Below are 19,893 nucleotides of genomic sequence, written 5' to 3' on the forward strand. Positions count from 1 at the left end.
CACCACGTTCTTCAACTAACCTCCTCGTCTTCACGTATTATCTTCTACAGTAATAATAATAATAATAATAATAATAATAATAATAATAATAATAATAATAAAAAGTTTTTCGTGGGACAGTATGATTTTTACCACTTACTGTGAGAATGAAATCGGTACGTGTACCCTTCTGTAATTTCTCAATTTAATTAAATGTTTTAAAGGTTTTAAAGATCCATTCCCTAACAAAATCAATAAATGAAATATCTTCCTCTCGTTGCAGTTCACACAAGACACTGTTGAAATATATATATATATAAACTTCATGAAAAGAAGAAAATAAAACTACGTTCTTTCAAACTTAGTTATTAGCCATATATTTACAAAGTATATGAGACTGCTACATAGCGTTTCGTGGCTCATTGGATCCGTACTCGACTAGTACTTAGACAATCGGGTTCGATTCTTCGTTGTCCCTTGCTTTTGTTTTCTCTTCATTCATCAGGTAGAACAACAGAAAAGAGAAAAAATTATCACAGTTTTAGGCGTGATTCGACTTTCTGCAGACTTTTTTTTTCCTTTCTTTCTTTAAGAAGATTCTGAAGTAGAATTTTTCAAGCATAAAGATCGTTCTAGATTTTTCTACTAACAAAAACTAGGAATAGTTATACAGCTGTAAATTAAAATCTCTCACATTACCGTCTTTAAACAGCAATGGTCAGCGAGATTGATCTCAGTTATTTGAAGTGTGATCAGGATATTAGCTTCCTTTGAAAGCCAATACAGTGACCATGCGTTCATTATTTTCAGTGTTCTTTAGTTGCACAGTATTGAAATACATAAAGAAATTAGCTGTCAGATAGAAGGAAGTACTGAACTTGTTTCTACTACAGCCCATAAATAGCTATAGCTGGCTTGATGACGCTCGTCCAATTGAGCACTGCTTAGTCAGATTAATGTTTTCCAAATTTCGTTACTTCTAGCTTTCTAGATGGGGATTCATTATATCTTAATTTATGTTGCTCCTCAGTTGCCTTATGATGCTGGATCAAAACTGAAAATTAGTGCTTCCACCGGCAATAAGGGGCCACATACACATAGCGCCGAGGCAGCGGGCTAAGCAGATACTATATATTTTAAAAATAAATAAATAAAACTTAACCCTTTAGCGCGCAGCTTTGCATATATGCAAAGTTTACTTTGAAATTGTAATGCACCATGTAGTTTCTAGTGCGTACATAGAAGAGCAGCTTTGTGTATCACCTAAGATGCCCTTTCACTAATGAAGTTCTAAATTTCCCGCTAGATGTCATAGTAAGCCAGCGTTTGACTCTTTGTCTTACTTGTTGCACGCAAGTTACGCCATATTGTCATTTTTGAGCTTTCTTTGCTCGTCTAGGTGGACAACTTTGAACTGTTGACTTTTTCTGTGTTAGACAGAAATGTAATAAGTGCAAAAGTGCAATTACGCTGACATTCGTCGCGTTTTTTTTGGTTTTATTTGGTTTTAGTGGACTTTGCAGATGTCAACGCGCAACTTTGTATAGACCCTATATTTAGACACCATACAATATCCCATAGACCCCATATTATTTGCATTATTTTTTAAATAAATATATCCCGTGTTTCCTACACCGAAACTACTCCAAATTAAAAAAAAAAAAAAAAAAAAAAATCAGTCTGATTCGAAAAATGGCGTGTTAAAGGGTCAAATATCTACTTTCTTAATACTTTCTATTCACACCCGCAGACGGTGAATTTTGAAGCATATGCTACGAGAAAGAGCTCCAAAATATGAAGAGTACAGCATATATGTAATGTGCTGAAATTCTAGGTAGTGTTAAATATAAAGCTTCTGAAAAGTAATTTTTGAGCACATAACTGTGTTTTGTGATATCCATACTTGTGTTTTGTGATAAATTATTTTTAAAGAACGTAGTAACAGTGTGATCACAAATGGAGCATACTGCAAGTAAGCAGAATGATTTTCGGTACCATTGTACTAAAAGGGTACTAGATTCGGGCCAGTCTTCCCGGCAACGCCACTGCCACCAGATCAAAGCCTATTTTTCCTTTATAGGCATTTAAGAGACAACAGCTCACATCAATATTTCATGAGCAAATGTAACTGACAAGTTTTGTAGTGCTTAAAATAACCTATAATAGGTATAATTTAGTGACAGTTTATTTAGTGAATTCGTAGTTTTTTCATTTCTTTCTTTCTTTCTTGATAATCTGTAATCTGTATTTAGATTTGCTTTTCTGAATTCATTGTAACAATTATTTCAGAGATGCCGAAGTTATTTATGGAATTCTCTCAAGAAAGAAGAAGAATAGAAAGAAAAGGAAAGGATCTGCTCCTTCCCTTTCGGAACTCAGTGCTGCCAGTGTGTCCGATTTATCGACTCGAGACAAGAAAAAGTGGATGAGACTAATGCAGGTAAGATTCTTTCATATCTGAACTAGCGAATGGCCCCAAGTGTTACTTTGAGTAAGAGTTTGCGCTCTTCCTTCACCTTTCGTATAGAATTCGTCTGAAGTCGTGGTCTTGGGAGGGGGGGGGGGGGAAATCGAACCTCTCGTATGGGCATGTTAAAAAAGCATTCCCATCCCTTTTCCTTCCATTGTAAGACAGACATCTAAAAATGTTGAAACATGTGTTAAACTTTTATAAGAGTAATAGATTTATTTCAAAATAAAATATACCCATAATTTCATGTAATAATGTACATAGTCATAAATAACAATTTTTTTTTACATTGCTAATTTGTTTCTATATTTTTTTGCATATGTAAAGTACATATTACTTGCTGGTTGCTACATATACTTTACAAATTAAATAATAAGGATAATGACAGTAACAATGATGGAAAATGCAACTAGTACTTTGTGTGTGTATGTGTGTGTATAGAACAAATTAACTTCATAACTAAAAATAGCGAATAAGTCCATCCTCCACATGTTTGGAAGTAACAGGAGAAAATATCACGGAGTTGATAAAATTTAGTTTATAAACTTTTCAGTCGAAAGTGTTAATAAATTCAGGTTCATCTCAAATAAAAAACTTCTTCCATTTTTGAAGAAGGGAAGGAACTTAAAATGCTGACCGCATTACCTCTCTGTATTGCTAAACTAATACGCTGAAGTAAAAATTGTGCACTTCTCGTATCTCCCGTCTTGAGGTTTAAGTTCGACCCAATTTCCTTTAGGAACTCCCTAGCTTCCCGGCTAAAAACTCCCATAGTTTCTGTAGCAAAGGCGATGAACATATGATCTTCTTTTAATTTGTGTTAAACTATTTTAAGGGATTCCAAGGCATGGATATCTTATAATTACAACCCCCCTTTCCCTCTCTCTCGTTTTCTACCTTTTTCCTTCCCTTCTAGGACATTCAAAGAACGTTGAAACACATGTATAATAATTTTTAAAAAGCCCAAATACCAAATTTCTTGTCACAAACGTTAAGGGATTCCGAGATAGGGTCATCTTATTTTAGTAATTGTAATCCCTCCCCTTGTTTCCTGTCCACCCCATATTCTAGTACAACTTCAGTAGTGTGCACTGATGATGATATACGTCTAGAGTTCACTGCGTATGTTGGTGAATCATTTGTAGATCCATTCGGAAAATGTTTACAACACCTGCGACATTTACATCACTTATGATCAAGTCTTGCTACATCTTTCAGGGATATAGTGCGCGCCGAAACTCCCCGAATCACCAGTTTGCGTACGTGAGATTTTTATGCTTCATGCACGTTTATGCTCCGAGGCTAAAGGAGACAGTGATAAGAATTTGAACGAAATAGTGGAATTAAGAACTTCGGGGAAATAGGAGAACCGCAAGAAAACCTACTCAAACGGTATTTGTCCACTACAGAGCCAGCTTCAGGAAAACTGGAATGAAGACCGGGAATCCCATGCACCAAAATGCTTTACTACAGAGCGAGCGCCGCCCCGGAAATGAGTTTAGTTCCATGTTGTGTGATTATAGTATACTTCCTCTAAACTACTGCTCCACATCATGCACAGTGTCTATCCCTGTTTTCTTCTACTTGCTAAACATTGGTTTTACTTCAGTGTTGCCAAGATAATTCTAGTAATTGTATATTTAGTGCCTTCAAATTACTGTATCAAGTGTGAAAAAAAAAAAAAATGCACGATTGGACCGAGATTGTAAATTAAGTTATTTACTATCAATAAAGCCCCTGATTCCGGTGCGAGCGGTCCCGGGTTCGATTCCCGGTGGGGTCACTCGGTCGAAAAAGTTTAACACGCTTTTTCAGGCCATTCACTCTGAATGAGGTTTTCGTGGGTTTTTCTCATTCATAGCAGGCAAATGCCGGGGTGGTACCTAACTTATAGGTCCTAGACCGCTTCCTTCCTTCACTCTTCCTTTCCTTTTCCCGGATTGTGTGCTTGCCGAGGGACATTATCCCTCAAATCGTGAAGAGCTAAATGGCCTTAGATGCCGAAAGCCCAGAAATCTAAATCCTAAATCCCCTGATTCTGTAATCCTTCAACAAATGCGAGACACAATTCCCAAATTTCAGATATATATTCAGTTCTAACCTAACTCGTAAGACACTAACACCAACCCAATGACGTCTATCTGAGGGCCCATAAATGTGCAGGTTAGTGTGATCTCACGTGCCATACTGAAAATGCAACTGGCATTCTGATAAGATCAGGAATAAGCTATATATTTTGCTTCTTTCTGATCTTCATTCTGGAGCTGTGTCTAATGCGTTGTACAGTCGGTATGACAAACCCTGCCCTCCGATCGTATGTGGGACATTTCTGCGTCACTTATATTTCAGCAGAATAAGACCCATATCCACACCGTGATGGCTTGGCTCATGACCACCAGCCGGGCTTTGGCAACCATCATCACCTGTCTACCCCAAGATTTACAGTGCGCATTGAATACAATACCCTATAAAGACATTGAACACTTATACCCCCAGCTGTGCCAAGATTTTCAGCACACTTTGGATACAATACTTCAAAGTGACATTGGGGGGCGCGGTGGCTCAGTGGTAGAGCGTTCACCTCCGGTGCTTGGGGTCCCTGGTTTGATCCTAGCTCGCGCCGTGTGGACTTTGTGGTGGACAAACACCGTGCTCGTGGGTTTTCTCGGGGTTCTCCCGTTCCTCCCACTTTCTTCATTCCACCATTTCACTCATTTCTCATTATCACCGTCTCCTTTAGCCTAACCGGCATAACCGTGGAACGTTAAACTTAAAGATTCCATTTCATTCATTTTTTTTTTTTTCAAACTGACATTGAACACTTATCAACTGCACTAAGATGTACTGTGCACATTGAATACAAACCCCCACAAAAACCTTGCACACTTATACGACCAGCTTCCTGCGTAAACAGCTACTTGTGGTTGCTCAGTATGATTACGTGTGTTACGAAAGTGAGTAATGTATGTATTTTGAACACCATATGCGGATGTCCCACGGATACCATGTGTTGAGAGCACCGCCCCCACCTGTCACCACCTTCTTGTGTATGACATAGAAACTCCCAAATTATTAGCAACAAAAACTCAAAATAGAACACAATTTAGGTATATTTATATATTTAAAATATGCATTGAAGTTCACTTAAGCTGCAGCGTAATTTAAAGGGGGTAGCATGGCTCCACTAAAACAGCCACAAGGATTCTTCGACAAAGAAGTCTTCGTCTTGTATCTTAGTGGAAAAGATATGTTACCAATGAAGAGATAGAAACAGCGTCCTTTCCTTTTGCTGGTTTCCTTCGAATTCCGTTTAACTGATTGTTATATATTTTATTCTTTCAGGCGGAACTCTTCAAGGCAGAACAGGAAAAGATGGCAAAATCTTTAGGTGAAGAAGCAGCGGATTATAATAAAGACTCAAGCGAAAAAGAATCCTGTGTGTCTGATATTTCAACTGCTCAGTAAGTATGTAAAGTGCGAAGTCATTATCGGCACATGCTTTTTACAAAACACCTTAAATCACTTCTGGCATAGTTACCCGAAAAGTTTATCGGCGCAAAAGCAGAATTCTGCCACCGACCCACCCTGTGCCTTGCCAACCCTCTTTGTTGTTATTGTATGCTTCTATCATCGTGTTTTATTTCATCGTTTCGCTTTCGCGATGTACAGTCATGTCCAAAATGATTGCCGCATATCTATAACTGTCTTCTTGTAAAAAATATAATTTGATAATGATTTTGCAGGGTACTTTTAATACTGATACTATGTGTATAATCGGGAAATGTATATTTATTGTAAATGTCATAGGAAAAGAATCATAAATACGAAAATTGAAATGAATAAAATAAAATGTTGCTAAATGGACAAGAAAATTTTATTTTCGTTTTTGTTGTTCTTATTTACTGCTCTTTTGACATGAAATTTGCCACATACATGTTTTTGCCGATTATACACACGCTAACATTATAAGAAATATTGGGCTAATTCGTTATCAAATTATATTCGTATAACAACGTATTTATAGACATGCGACAATAATTTTGGACATGAGTGTACCAAACACTATTTTTCCCAGTGATTTCAAGCGGAAGCAGAATGACAATCTTATATAATCAGTTTCATTATTGGTGGCTCTGTGGTAGTGCGCTTGTCTCTGGTACGAGAGGCTCTGGTTCGTTCCCAGGCCATTTGACTTTATGGTGGCCAATACGTCCTTTCCGTGGATTTTCTCGGGTTCTCCTGTTTCCTTTCACATTCTCATTCCAATAATTCTTTCATAATCATTCACTTTCACTAATCGTCTGTCTAGTACAGGGCATAACCGTTAAACGTAAAGGTGCAAGTTTCATTTCATTTTCGATTTCATTATTTACCACTAACGTCAGTTACCCGCTTCACAGGGTTAAAATAAGAAAAATTAGTACAGTAATATGTTCCGTTAGTCAGTCACTTTTTACTATTCAGCCCTCATAATAAGATAATAAAGTAACATACTTTAGTGTATTTGATCTAATTAAAATGCCTATAATTTCAGTGTCTTGAAAACCACTAACATCTTTGTCGAGGCCAACAGTACCGTTATAGTTAATACATGAGTTTGTATATTTTCATCAGTTCTTCTGTTAATATATGAACGGGTGAAAGTTGGTGGTGTAAGTTATATTTTCTTGACTAACACCACTTTTCTGATAAACAAATCAGCTGTTTCCTTTCTCATTAGAACTTCTACATTGCCTATTGAAATCTGGGATCTTCCAAAATGAAGTTCTGACTTACTTCACATCTTCTGTTACAGATTTATTTATCTAAATTTAACACCCATGCACCCATGTAATTATTATCCAAATTTGTGTGTGTGTGCGTTTGTGTGAGTGAGAGATGTAAACCACTTTAACTTTCACCCGTCCATTATTTTGCAATTCATTAGGAGTTCCGGCAGTTTCTGCTGTTTTCAATTGGAGCCAAGTTCATTAATTTTTGGATGAAGAAACTCACAGACGGAATATGTAATATTCGATAATTCAATTCCCAATTTAAGAAGTACTGTTGCCCTCGTCAAAGATGTTAGTGATTTTTCAAGACCTAGATATTACAGGTTTTTAAATAAAAATCCAAATACGCTTAGGTATATTACGTTATTCTTTTATTATATTAAATGAGAAATAATTCTTTTTATTGTTGCTGGACGTGTGGAAACCGAATACTGATGGATGTACTGTTAAAGTTCACTCGAGAAACACCAAAATTGTAAGTTTTGTAAGAAATAATATTCAATTGGTTATTTCTGGTGCAGAGCTAATACTTCTGCTTAGAGAGATTTTGTTAGTATCAGTTTAAGTTCACTCTCTTAAAAATAGTGTATATCATATTATAACTAGAGACCGGATGTTTAGGCACTAAAAACCTGTAAAATAGGCAGGCAAATAGGCACTAAAAATTTTAAAAATAGGCAGTAAAATAGGCACTAAAATGTAACTCGAAATAATGAAGATAAATACTCAATACCATTAAAAAATAGGTTCAGGTCATAGATAATGTTCAAAGAATATAGAAACATACCTGTTTGTTAATATCTTATTTTATTGTACTTATAAAAACGAAGCTTCTTATGCATTCATACATACTGAGTGAACCTAAAAGATCTGCACATACTTCGGAAGGTGATTCGTGATATCAAAAGAAGACCTGTTGCTTGATGCATATCAAAAGAAGGCAAAAAGTCCTGTTGCATGTTGTGGAATTCCGCGTCGTGTACAAGTGACAGGGGTGCCATCTTAAAATTGAAAATCGAATCCTGGCAATTGGTACGAGACATAAAAGTGTGCACATACTTCGGGAGGTGTTTCCTGACATTCAAGAGGACTTTTTGTCTTCTTTACATGTCACGAATCACCTGTCGAAGTATGTGTACGATTTTCGATTCCAAGTTGGCACCTCTGTCACTCGTACACGACGAGGAATTCGACAACAAGCCACAGGACTTTTTGTCTTCTTTTCATGTCACGAATCACCTCTCAACGTATGTGCACACCTATTTGTCCCGTTCCAATTGTCAAGATTTGATTTTCGATTCCAAGTTGGCACCACTGTCACTCGTACACGACACAGAATTCGGCAAAATACAACAGGACTTTTTGTCTTCTTTTGATGTAATTAATCACCTCCCAAAGTATATGCACATCTTTGAAGTTCACCCTGTATGTACATTTTAATGTAGCATGTGTTTGTATTTACAAACACTTATTATACGTATATATGCGTCTTTATTTATTTTGTATAAATTATATATTTTCCCAATGAAGGCTTATTTTAAAGAAAATGCATAAAATAGGTAACATTAGGCACTAAAGCAATTATTTAGGCAGTAAAGGTCGAAATAGGCAAAATAGGCAAAATAAAATTGGCTTAAATCGAAACTATAACCCCCCACATAAACTTTGAAACGTTATTTTTGATCATATCTTTAATATTAAACAATAGGCATTTTGCCTAACATCCGGTCTCTAATTATAACTATTCTATTTCGCAACAATTCCTATTCCTTCGTTTTCTTGTATATTTCTAGGTATACGAGCGACGCAATGGAATTCCTGAGTGAAGGTGAAGATGAAGAGAGTACTTCTTCCAAATATGAGGCGCTACAGAAACAAAGAGTATGTGACCCTAGATTAATAACACGGGAACGGTTATTGTCTCTGGTTTACTTGGGTCTACGGATAGTTCAGGACAATATTCAGCTAAGTGATGTATTGCGGTAAGTTCTATATTGTTTTTGTTAAAGCTATAAGCTTAACCGATATTTGTTTAGTTTTGAATTTTTGTTTTGTCTTACCAAGACTCTGGACCTACTATTAAGATGGCTCCGAATTCAGTGCAGCTAGCGGGTGCATATTTCCATCATGCAAATTCAATCCTCACATTATAAGCCGATCCCCACAACACAATCTCGCTTCCAAGAGAGCTGGGTTGCAGAACTAATGCCAGCGGCCCTGGCTTTACCGATATTTGTGTTGTTATGTATCTAATAATTTCAGCGACTATTTTTTGTCACCTTCCTCAGAGTAAGTAGGGAAGGGTAGTTTGAAATTGAAAGTGTTGATACAAGGGATACGCTCTTACCTAACTTTTTTTTTTTTTTTGGCAAATTTCAAAGCTACTTGATTTCTGCTTCTCACACGCCATATTTGAATAGCATATGCGTAGCAAAGAAAACACAAATATTGTGTAGTGTGTATATTAAAAACTCGTATTTGTGTAATGTTCACACAATATGTAATTTGTAGAATTATTCAATTAGTTTTAATACAATTAATAGTATAGATAAATATATTTCGTGTCAAAATATTACATTGTATTGTATGCACTGTAATGAACGGATTTTGTGTAGAAGATTTATTTACTACCAATCACATTTATTTATTAGCTACCAATTTCATCCAGATGCAGCTGTGATACCACTTTTCACTAAATGAAATTTAAAAATAAGTATGGCAGTAAGTTTCAAAAAACTTGTATTAAAAAGGACTATTGTAACATTCTGGGGACACCGTAGTTTAGTAGTTAAAGCGTTGGACACCGTTCGCGAGGTCCTGGGTTCTATTCCCGGCCGGTGCTTCCCAATTTTCGGTGTCCACGCAGCGTCGTGAGGCAAACTGGGGAATGACGTGATTAAAAAAGGTTGACGGCCACTAGTCCGTCCGATACGCCTGTTAGAGACATGGCCACGCAGCGCGCTGACCACGGACTAGTTCAGCCGGTCGCTAAGAGATGGCGTTGGAGCAGCTCAGGCCCACAAAGACCTGTCACATCAGTGTTTTGCGATATTCGTGTGGTAGGCCCTAGAAAGGTCATGGAAAAACCTTCGACAGACTGATGGTCGCGGGATTGGAACCCGAGATCTAGTTGCGAAGCAAGAGCGCTAACTATCTTGTCCGTCCGATAAATTGTAATCTGAGTTTTAGCTTATGGTAACATTACTAGAAGCTAGGAAGTGTTACTGCTAACTGAAATGTGACATTGTAATTATTCTAGGTGGATTCGAGAAAACCGTATTTCTTATTCGTCAGTAAGACACTTATTTCCATCATCATGGAAATTCAAACGAGTAGATCACTTGACGTTCCTGAGAGTGCTTGATGTACCACGTAATTTAAATGTCAGGAAAACTACACTAAGCATGGCACGCTTCCTTGGTGTTCCAGAAGTTCCTACTCCGTCCTTATTGTTACTGGTGAAGAAATTTGTGAAAGAGTTGAATCTTCCAAGTGAGTATTTTCAGAATACATAATTAAATACAATAATAATAATAATAATAATAATAATAATAATAATAATAATAATAATAATAATAAAGTACGTAATCATTTTACTTCCTTGAAAGACTGTAGTGTCTAATTATAATTCTTGTGAAAAAATTTAAATGTTTATCTTTCGATTCTCCTGTGGGTCCGTAGCCATACTTAATGAAAGATAATAATTAAAAGTTTTAAAATGGACTAACAAGGATCATTATTTAAATGCTTTTCTTCGGTGAGTTCATTCTTTTCGTAGTACTCAGATTTCTTCAAAGGAATTAGAATTGTAAATAGAATTATTAGTGCAAATGTCTGAAACGAAGTAATTAGGGATACTTAGTCATGCGTACGTTTGATACAACACAGAATTTGTCCATAAAGGAACTGTTTCTAAAGTGCCCAATTTTCCCGTTTGCGTCGCGCGCATACAATTTGGTGTGGGGAGAGGTCGTTGTCTGAGACCTTCACATATAAACAGTGGTGGCTCTAGCTCAGCGGGAACATGGTCAACAATACAATGGAAATGCCCATAAGGTGCGCATTTATTTGACATATTTTGTGTATATCACCCAAAAGAGGGGGCGCGATCTGTTGAGGTTTTATGGAAGTGAGACTACACATTGAACTCTGCAAGCACTGTGAATTTCATCGCACTCAGTCTGTGGAACAGTGAAACAAGTTGGGTCAAAGTCAGGGGACGTACCATCTCCGATGCGCAGACTGGCTTGATATGAGGCAAACCTCTCGGAAGAAAATGCTGTAACCCTGTGTCGTATTTCCGCTGAGTGACATTGCTATAGATGAAATAAGTGGAATTGAATGGTAGTTAGGATTTCGCACATTGTGCACCATATCTTAAAGAATGTTTGCAAAAAACAAACAAACAAACAAACAAAAAAAAAAAAAAAAAAACCTCATTATTGCACTAGCGTAACAGTGGTATTGAAAGATACAAAATGATTGATGTATTACCTGAGCTGAACTAAAGGTTTCCCTTACTCCCGGTACTGCTCAGGCACTTGAGGTGATTATTATGTACGGTGCAATGTGTTATACGTAAATATGCAAAAGGGTTCAATTGTCGATTTCCTTATCCTCTGACAGGAATGGTTCATTGTTATCTCCCAAGAGCCTAGATCCGTCTTCTTTTGAATAAAATCATCGAACAATGCAGATGTCTTCGGACGTGGTGCAATTGCTTTGCCCATTCCTAAGTACCAAATAATGAGCATAACATAGGCACAACATCCAACTGTCCGTGCTCCATTTGAACATTGACAAAAATATCCTATAATGCAATCGTCCCTTCCGAGCAAAATCATATAAAACGAAAATGCAGTACTTTATGCCTTGGGTGGATATGTGCACGAACAAAGTGAGATATTTGCCTCATATCAAGTTAGTCTCCACATCGGAGATGGTACATCCTCTGACTTTGACGCGATTTGTTTCCCTATTCGATGCGATGAAATTCATAGTGCTTGTAGAGCTCACCATCGATCCTCAATGGAGCGCGCCGTCTCTTTTGGGCGATATAAACAAAATATGTAAAATAATGTGCGCCTAATGGGCATTTCCATTGTATTGTCGACCTATTTTTGGTCATATTCCTTCTGAGCTATGGCCACCATTGTTTATATGTGCAGGTCTCAGGCTACGACCTCTTCCCACACCAAATTGTATGCGCACAACTCAAATGGGAAAATTCGACACTTTTGGAGCAGCTCCTTCAATTTCTAGGTAGTAGATATATTTTGTAAAACTTATATGTATGAGGTATGCACCATGCTTTTTAGAAAAATAAAATCTTGTGTGTAGAAAAAAACCATCTCAAATAAATTAATTAAATGCTAACCGTTTTTTCAGATACATTGGGAATCCTAATTGAATAATTAATTTCCTGGTATAATTTGTAAATAGTGTGTATAATTTGTGTTTTATTTAAGATTGTTTTATTTATGTCTAAATGTTACTTTTCGTGTTTGAGCTAGTGTATGTAGTTGATAACCAATCGTTAAAAAAGTAACTGTTCATATTAATGTTTCTTTTGAAAGGGACTGAGTTGAATAACTTGTAAATTCTTTGTAAAGTTTGCGTTCTTCAATTAGTGTTTGGCAGTCGATGGCAACACCATTGGTTGCCGAAATTATACCGGAAAATTAATGATCTAACTAGGATTCCCAGAGTACATAAAAGAAGTTAGTGGTTGTTTCGCTACTATACTTTAATATAGCACTATCTTTTTACATATTAATGTGTCTAAATATTCTAGGTTGCCTCGTGGACTATGTGGAGAGGCTTATGGCATTATGCCCAACAGCTATGACATGTGAGACGAAAAGTCGTAAACGCAGAGAAGTTCCTAATTATGAAGGTCGAATTTTAGCCTTCATCGTTGTTGCTTTAAAAATCATTTTTGGTTTGGATGATAAATCAGAGAGGCAACAATCGAAATGTGCGAGGGAAATAAATCGAATTTTGAAAGAACAATTCGAAGATTCTAGTGAAAGTGAAAATATAAAACTGAGAACCTTATTTGTGTGGCAGGACTGGGTCGAGTTCATTGAGTTCCGAAATTCAATAGTCAAACAACATTATTTTCCGGCTCAAGCTGCTTTGGACCCCAATGATTTGGGTGATCCTGATTTGTATTTGAAGTTCTATGAAGAAGCTAAATTGCCGCCTGGTGAAGCATCGAAAAATAGATGTAAGTATAAGTATTTTATACATTGGGATATCATGTAAATTGCATCAAAATCTTAATTGGTAAGCTTCCAAAACAAGAATTGACTATAGGACACACTGCTTATTATGCTTGTTGGAAAGTTCATAAAAGTAATACATTCATTACAAGGACTGAAACACTTTTATATATAGATATAAAAATATTGAAGTACAATTAACCGTGAAAATCCAGCAAGTGAAAAAGTGCTGAAGTAAGTCGGGAATCAAACTTATTTGCGACTTTCCATGCCAAAGCGGTAATCACTACGCTACCCAATTCGCTGCCTCCTGAACAGTCACGCAGCTCGCACTCTCGAGGTCTTCTCTTATTTTCTGACCATATGCACAGTATCATAACTCCTGTTGTGCTTACACTTATGACGGGTGAACTCTATATAGTGTAGGAAAATATGAGAAATACAAATAGCAGTTGCATATTTTACATTAGGTTTCTCCATCTGAGTGATATTTGTTCTTACCAATGTTTGAACTTCACAACACTTGACAGTTTGCACGTGGCAGAGCATATATACATGTAGCATACATCCAGTATTATCAAAGGGGATTTCCTCCTTATCCCCCTTGTAACTCACACACTGTTCGCAGATACAGACACGAAGCGTCAAGAACAATTTTTACACAACGACTATGGTAACCATAATATAACTCGTGATATCAGTATATGTACTGTATTTATGGAATAGGTTACATTTTGTTGCTAGTTAACATGCAACATTGAAAGGTGTTACATTTGATTTAACACTTTGAATGTGCACTACTACCTCGCGAATGATAAATCCTACTCTGGTTGCTAATTAAACAACATCTATTTACATTTTTGATATTGGCATTTCGGTTTATTATTAGGTAGAATTACGCCCGAGATCAACCTTAGAAACTGTTCTTTAAGTAGGCTGATATCGCATAACTATCTTCTGAATAATTACACTATTGAAAATATCCATTGACAGTTGTCTTCCATTTCTCTCAAACCAGTACAGAATGTATTCTTCACAATAATTAGTAGTGTCGTGTGAACATTACCATACTTTGAGGCATTTCTTGCCATAACTATCACAACTACGAGAAGCCTTACATTATGGGATCTCAGTTTCGGTTTTTAGTTAAGAATGGTTCATAACGAAATTTAAGAATGAAAATTTGCAACAAGATGCCAGGTCGAATTCAGACTTTTGGTTTATCCTGCCTGAGCGTTAACTACTATGTAACCAGTCTTTCCGAAGGTTATCCATATACTGTAGTTCTTGTGTTCACCGACACAGTAAGCTGGTGACCATGATTTAGTTTCCCGGGTCGCGGTTGCTCACTGGTAGAGCGTTCACCTCTGGTGCGTGGAACTCGCACTAAGTGGGTTTCGTGTACACAATAGAAGACAAATTCTGACCAAAGCATATATTATCTAATAAAGAATAGCGTTACAGTTTCGGCAAAGTATCTTTGCCTTCTTCAAGCACATTATAAAATACAATTTCTAAGACTACACCTTATGTATCTCTGACAATGAGAGGAGGTAATCTCTAGGAACCAGTAAAATCTGTCAAGTCATTTTTAACGATATTTGCAGCTTTTAATGATTCAACTTTCACTTGAAAGCTAAACTTTTCGTGTATTATTTTAATGAGCAACTTTCACTTTTGATATGTAATTAGTTAATGATAAATGATGAATTAATGATAATTTTGATATATAATATGTAATCAATTAAAAACTGTTTAAAATGAAAGAAAAGATTTTATTGGTTCCTAGATATGACCTCCTCTCATTTTCAGAGATATATAAAGTGAAGTCTTAGAAATTGTATATCACATAGTGTCTGATAAAGGCAAAAGATACTTTGCCGAAATTGTAACGCTATCCATTCATAGATCAAAAGTGAAAGTTGGATCATTAAAAGTTACAAATATGTAATCAATTAAAAACTGTTAAAAATGAAAGGACAGATCTTATTGGTTCCTAGATATGACCTCATTTTCAGAGATATGTAATATGTAGTCTTAGAAATTGTAGTTCATAATGTGTCTGATGAAGGCAAAGATACTTTGCCGAAACTGTAACGCTATTATTTATTACATAATATATGCTTTGGTCAGAATTTGTCATATATTGTATACAAGAACATGAGCGGAATTCAGATGGATTTCGTGATGGATGAATCCCATGTGCGTAGTTTTTCAGGAATCTCCCGTTTCCTCCCATTCTGGCACCATTTATCATCATTATAGTCTCCCTTAGCCGCGGTGTATAACCATGGGTCTTTCATTCAATTTCCAGCCAAGTCGTACAGTTTCACTTTCTGATTAATTCCATTGTACATCATCTTTAGCTATAGAGAATTAAGTATTAAGTCGGAATAACTTGTATTTCTAGAAAAGTTCCATGTTGATTTGTGTAGCAACACAACCTAATTTATTTCATGGAAAATAGTAGCTTAAATAAACTCTAAGGAATGAAAAATAAGAGCAAAAGAGTATAAAATTCACAAAACTTGGATTCCGTTAGCCAAAGAATCTGACAGTACATTATATCTTGAGAGTTCATTTGTTTAGGCCTGTTAACAGTATATTTGTATAGCTCTCCATGTGATCTGTCATTCTCTTAAGTTCGTACCTATTGTGATGTTTTACTAAGTGTACTTTTTGTTTAAAAAAGTTTATAAAAGAACAAAATTTCAATACTTAGTAGTATTTACTCTCTTACCAGCCAAGATTTTTATGTGAGTATTGAGATCTAAACCTCTTTTTCAAAATGAACATTTTAACGGGTTTCCTTTTTGTCATACGGACCGTAGTTCTTGCATATTCGTTTTTCTGGCATTTTTACAGTACATGTATTCTTTCCACGAAGATCTATTGTTATGCTCGAATGAATTTTCAGTCAGAGTCAGCAGGTTTAAATCAAGGATCTATATTATAACGTGGCGGTTTTTGCTTATATTATTATTAGTATTATTGTCGTCTAACGTAAAAGAAAAAGAATCGGTACAGCTTGAATGTTTTCAAACTAAAACCTTTCAGTTTTACATCCCACGATTATGCTTGGTAACCTAATGGAGACGATGGTGATAAGCATGAATGAAATGGTGGAGTGAAGGAAGTGGGAAGAAGCGGGAAAAATTCCAAGAAAACTCTACACACACGGTGGTTGTCCAGCACAAAGCCCACCTAGCGCGACCTGGAATCGAACTAGAAACCGCACGCACCAGAGGTGAACGCTCTACCACTGAGCCATTGCAACCCTCATTCTGATGGTTTCATCGGCGTAGAAAATTAGGTTAGGTTTTAAAAGTAGCGAGAAAAATCAAGGTGTATATATGAAATTAACGCTAACTAAATGAATATCTCTTTGTTGAGAGAAAAAGGTGCGTAATTCCATACATATCTTTAGTAGTCTTTATTCTCATGTTAAAACCGGAACTCACCTCTCATCTCATTGATATGGGTCGAAAGCTAGTGTGTATTTTTATTTATTTATTTATTTATTTTTCCCCCTTTTAGAGCACTGGACTTAACTTTAGGATAATTTTACCTTATTGTGTGTTCTACACATAGGGTACAGGAATTTAAATTGGAATGAAGTGGAAGAAACGAGCAACGGAATTTGGCTTGAGTCGAAGCTAACAGTTTCTTGCTCTGGAAATATCATATATATTATCATCAAAATATTTGTTAGATTCAGTGCTTATAATTTTAATTTTTTTAAAGGAACGTAAGAAATTACTCTGGGACACGAGCAATAACTTGAGAAGGAGAGCCATAGGGCAGCATGTATTACATGAGCTAAAAATTAGGTGAAATTAGTATGGATAAATTTAAAAACGAAAGTTTCAACGAATATAAACCATTACTTACTTGGGTTAGTCTACTGATAACTGCTAGCTGTTATATCGGTGTTGAAAAGTACTTCATCAAAGAACGAATAAGTGTACCATATTTTGAACTGGTCGTATTGTGGGAATTGCAAATGGCATACAAAACACTGTGCGGTGTATGCCAAGTATGAATAATTTACCGCACGAAAGGTAGATACTACAAATCGTGTATTTATATTAAAGACAAATTATAGAAACTGATTACCAGTAAATCAGTTTAGTAAATAAATAATTTAGATTAAAAAAAAAGTTGTTTAAAAATGGTGATAATGAAGAGTCCATTAAAAGATGATATACAGAAAGTAAGTAAACCAACAACTAAGTAAACAACTAAAAAACAAATGAAACGGAATTTGAACCCGGGTCCCCGGCTTGCCGTACCAATGCGTGGTTGCCAGTCCGCTCCTGAATAATCATATATTGTATCGCTTTTGAAGTCTTTGCTCGTATTCAGTAATTAGAACTTGTGCTTCGACAACACACTGTCTATATTACAGAACACATATGGGGGAAGCAAACTGGATTGCGTAGTGATTAATGCATCGGTGCGGTAAAACTGAGAACCGGGTTCGAATTTCGATGGAGTTGCACACTTTGTCACTTTTGTATATCATTGGACTAGCACTTACAGATAATTTCGTGCAATATTACGAGAGCTGATTAATAAAGAATGATCATAAATGAATAAAACATAATTACCGGTACAAATCCTCCAAATGTTGCTGGTCTTTTCCAAGATAGTCTCCATTACATGCAATGCACTTGTCCGAACATTTTTGCCAGTCATCAAAGACATGCTGGAAGCTATTTTTGGACAGATCCTTCAAAATCGCCTCCGCAGCTTTCACCCCTTCCCTCTGAAGATGCGAAACGCCATCCCCGAAGGTGTTTCTTCAAAGTTGGAAAAAGAAAGAAATCACAAGGGGCTAAATCAGGGCTATATGGAGGGTGGGGTACACGGAATGTTGATCTTTTGCAAGATAGTCAACAGAATTTCTGTACTGTTCTTCGCGTTTCACTTTCATGTTACCTTATGCGAAACTGAAAACTACTTGTGCTTCAACGGCTGCCGAAGTCACATTCTTGACGTCATGGCCTTCAAACTTGCTCGATCTATTCGTCACTTCTGCCACTACACATACGTGTTCCGTTTTCTGTGTCTTGCTCTTGTATTCACTTCATAAACACTGATGATGAGTCTTTATTGATCAGCTTACGTAAATAAGTGGATGTTATTTGATATAATCAGTGGATGTTATGTCCTCCACTGTCATATATAATCCATAAGGAAATTCGATTTTCTGATTGTCACCTGATATATGAATAATTAGTGATAATTTCTTTTTTTTTATTTCAGCATACTATGGCCATTTGTACAGTGCTATGAAAAAGTGTGTAGAAGTGCTTGATGACAGCGATGAAGAGAGTATTGATGCACCTACACTAGAACCTTCATTATACCCATATTCAAGTTACTTGGAACAGATTATTAAAAGACTACCGGACACCGAAAGATCATCGCTTCCAGAAGTAGCATTTTCTGATTTTACAGAAACTAGTTTGGATTATTTGTTAGATCCTGATTCTTGCAAGGAGCTGTTATTAGTGAAAAATATGTCCTATAATGTTAGAGTAGAACGTATGCCATGTCCAAGGCAAGTAAAGTATGTCAAAGAATTTAATACTACCACCGAGAAACGCCCTCGTGGTAAAAAGTGTGATATTAAATATGAGCGTATAAAAGTGAGAATTCTTGATGATGTTGACTATGAAGAATATGTCCAATCTCAAACGAAAAGCAAATGTCATATTGATAAAATTAATGTAAAGCCCGTGGATGACGCTGAAGAAAATAGCATTTATCTTCCTATTCCATCTTCCAGTTATTGGATGCGGTATGGATTCTGCAAAGACATTACTGTGGAGAAATTCACTAAAGTGTTCAATGGGTTCCCACGTGTGTTTCAGTGGCTACTGTTACTGTGTGCACGCACTGCTGAAATGACGACCCGAGATTTGTATGAAGAAGTTTTACTTGTTGAAGCAGTTCTTCTTTATGAGGCAAGGGACGAGCAAAATACACAATTACCTTGTTCGACGCATTCAATAGCAAGAAGTAAGAAACAATGGTAAATGAACAGTATGTATAAATAAGTATTTGTAGTACTTGTAAGAAAATAGGTGGAAACAACCAGAATCACATAAAGTAAAATGTACAATTCAAGCACTTTCGCTAAGCGCTTCGTCATTAGGGAGAGAGACAAATGGGAGAAAACAATAATTTCTTCTATCGCATTTCTAATTTCAAAATTTTACGTTCTTGTAAATGAATTTTACGAATTCCACAATTGATTTATCATATCGAGGCCCATTTTTATCCCCTAATTATAATGCAAATGGAAATCTTATTTGTTTTGATGTTCTATACTGTGCTGCATTGGCCAGACTCAATTAGGCAGTTTTTATCATTAATAACAAAATATATTATTAACAACACGTCTTGTTCAGGAGAAATAGCGAAATGAATCCTGACAGTA

The 19,893-nt window shown here is 36.2% G+C and overlaps 1 protein-coding gene across 1 annotated transcript in view; it reads left to right on the forward strand.

Moving 5' to 3' along the window:
* Positions 1 to 19,583, forward strand: part of LOC145666898 (TATA box-binding protein-associated factor RNA polymerase I subunit B-like) — a 33,037-nt gene extending 13,454 nt beyond the window's left edge. Inside the window, exons 4-9 of the mRNA XM_081734484.1 lie at positions 2,269 to 2,419; positions 5,792 to 5,910; positions 9,015 to 9,203; positions 10,481 to 10,713; positions 13,016 to 13,450; positions 18,714 to 19,583. Of these exons, the coding sequence (XP_081590610.1) occupies positions 2,269 to 2,419; positions 5,792 to 5,910; positions 9,015 to 9,203; positions 10,481 to 10,713; positions 13,016 to 13,450; positions 18,714 to 19,489 (1,903 nt within the window). The 3' untranslated portion in view covers positions 19,490 to 19,583. The remainder of the gene's footprint in view (positions 1 to 2,268; positions 2,420 to 5,791; positions 5,911 to 9,014; positions 9,204 to 10,480; positions 10,714 to 13,015; positions 13,451 to 18,713) is intronic.
* The last annotated feature ends 310 nt before the right edge of the window (positions 19,584 to 19,893 follow it).

This window comes from Thermobia domestica, chromosome 12 (genome assembly GCF_964235325.1).
Source record: "Thermobia domestica chromosome 12, izTheDome1.hap1.1, whole genome shotgun sequence".
NCBI lineage: Eukaryota > Metazoa > Arthropoda > Insecta > Zygentoma > Lepismatidae > Thermobia > Thermobia domestica.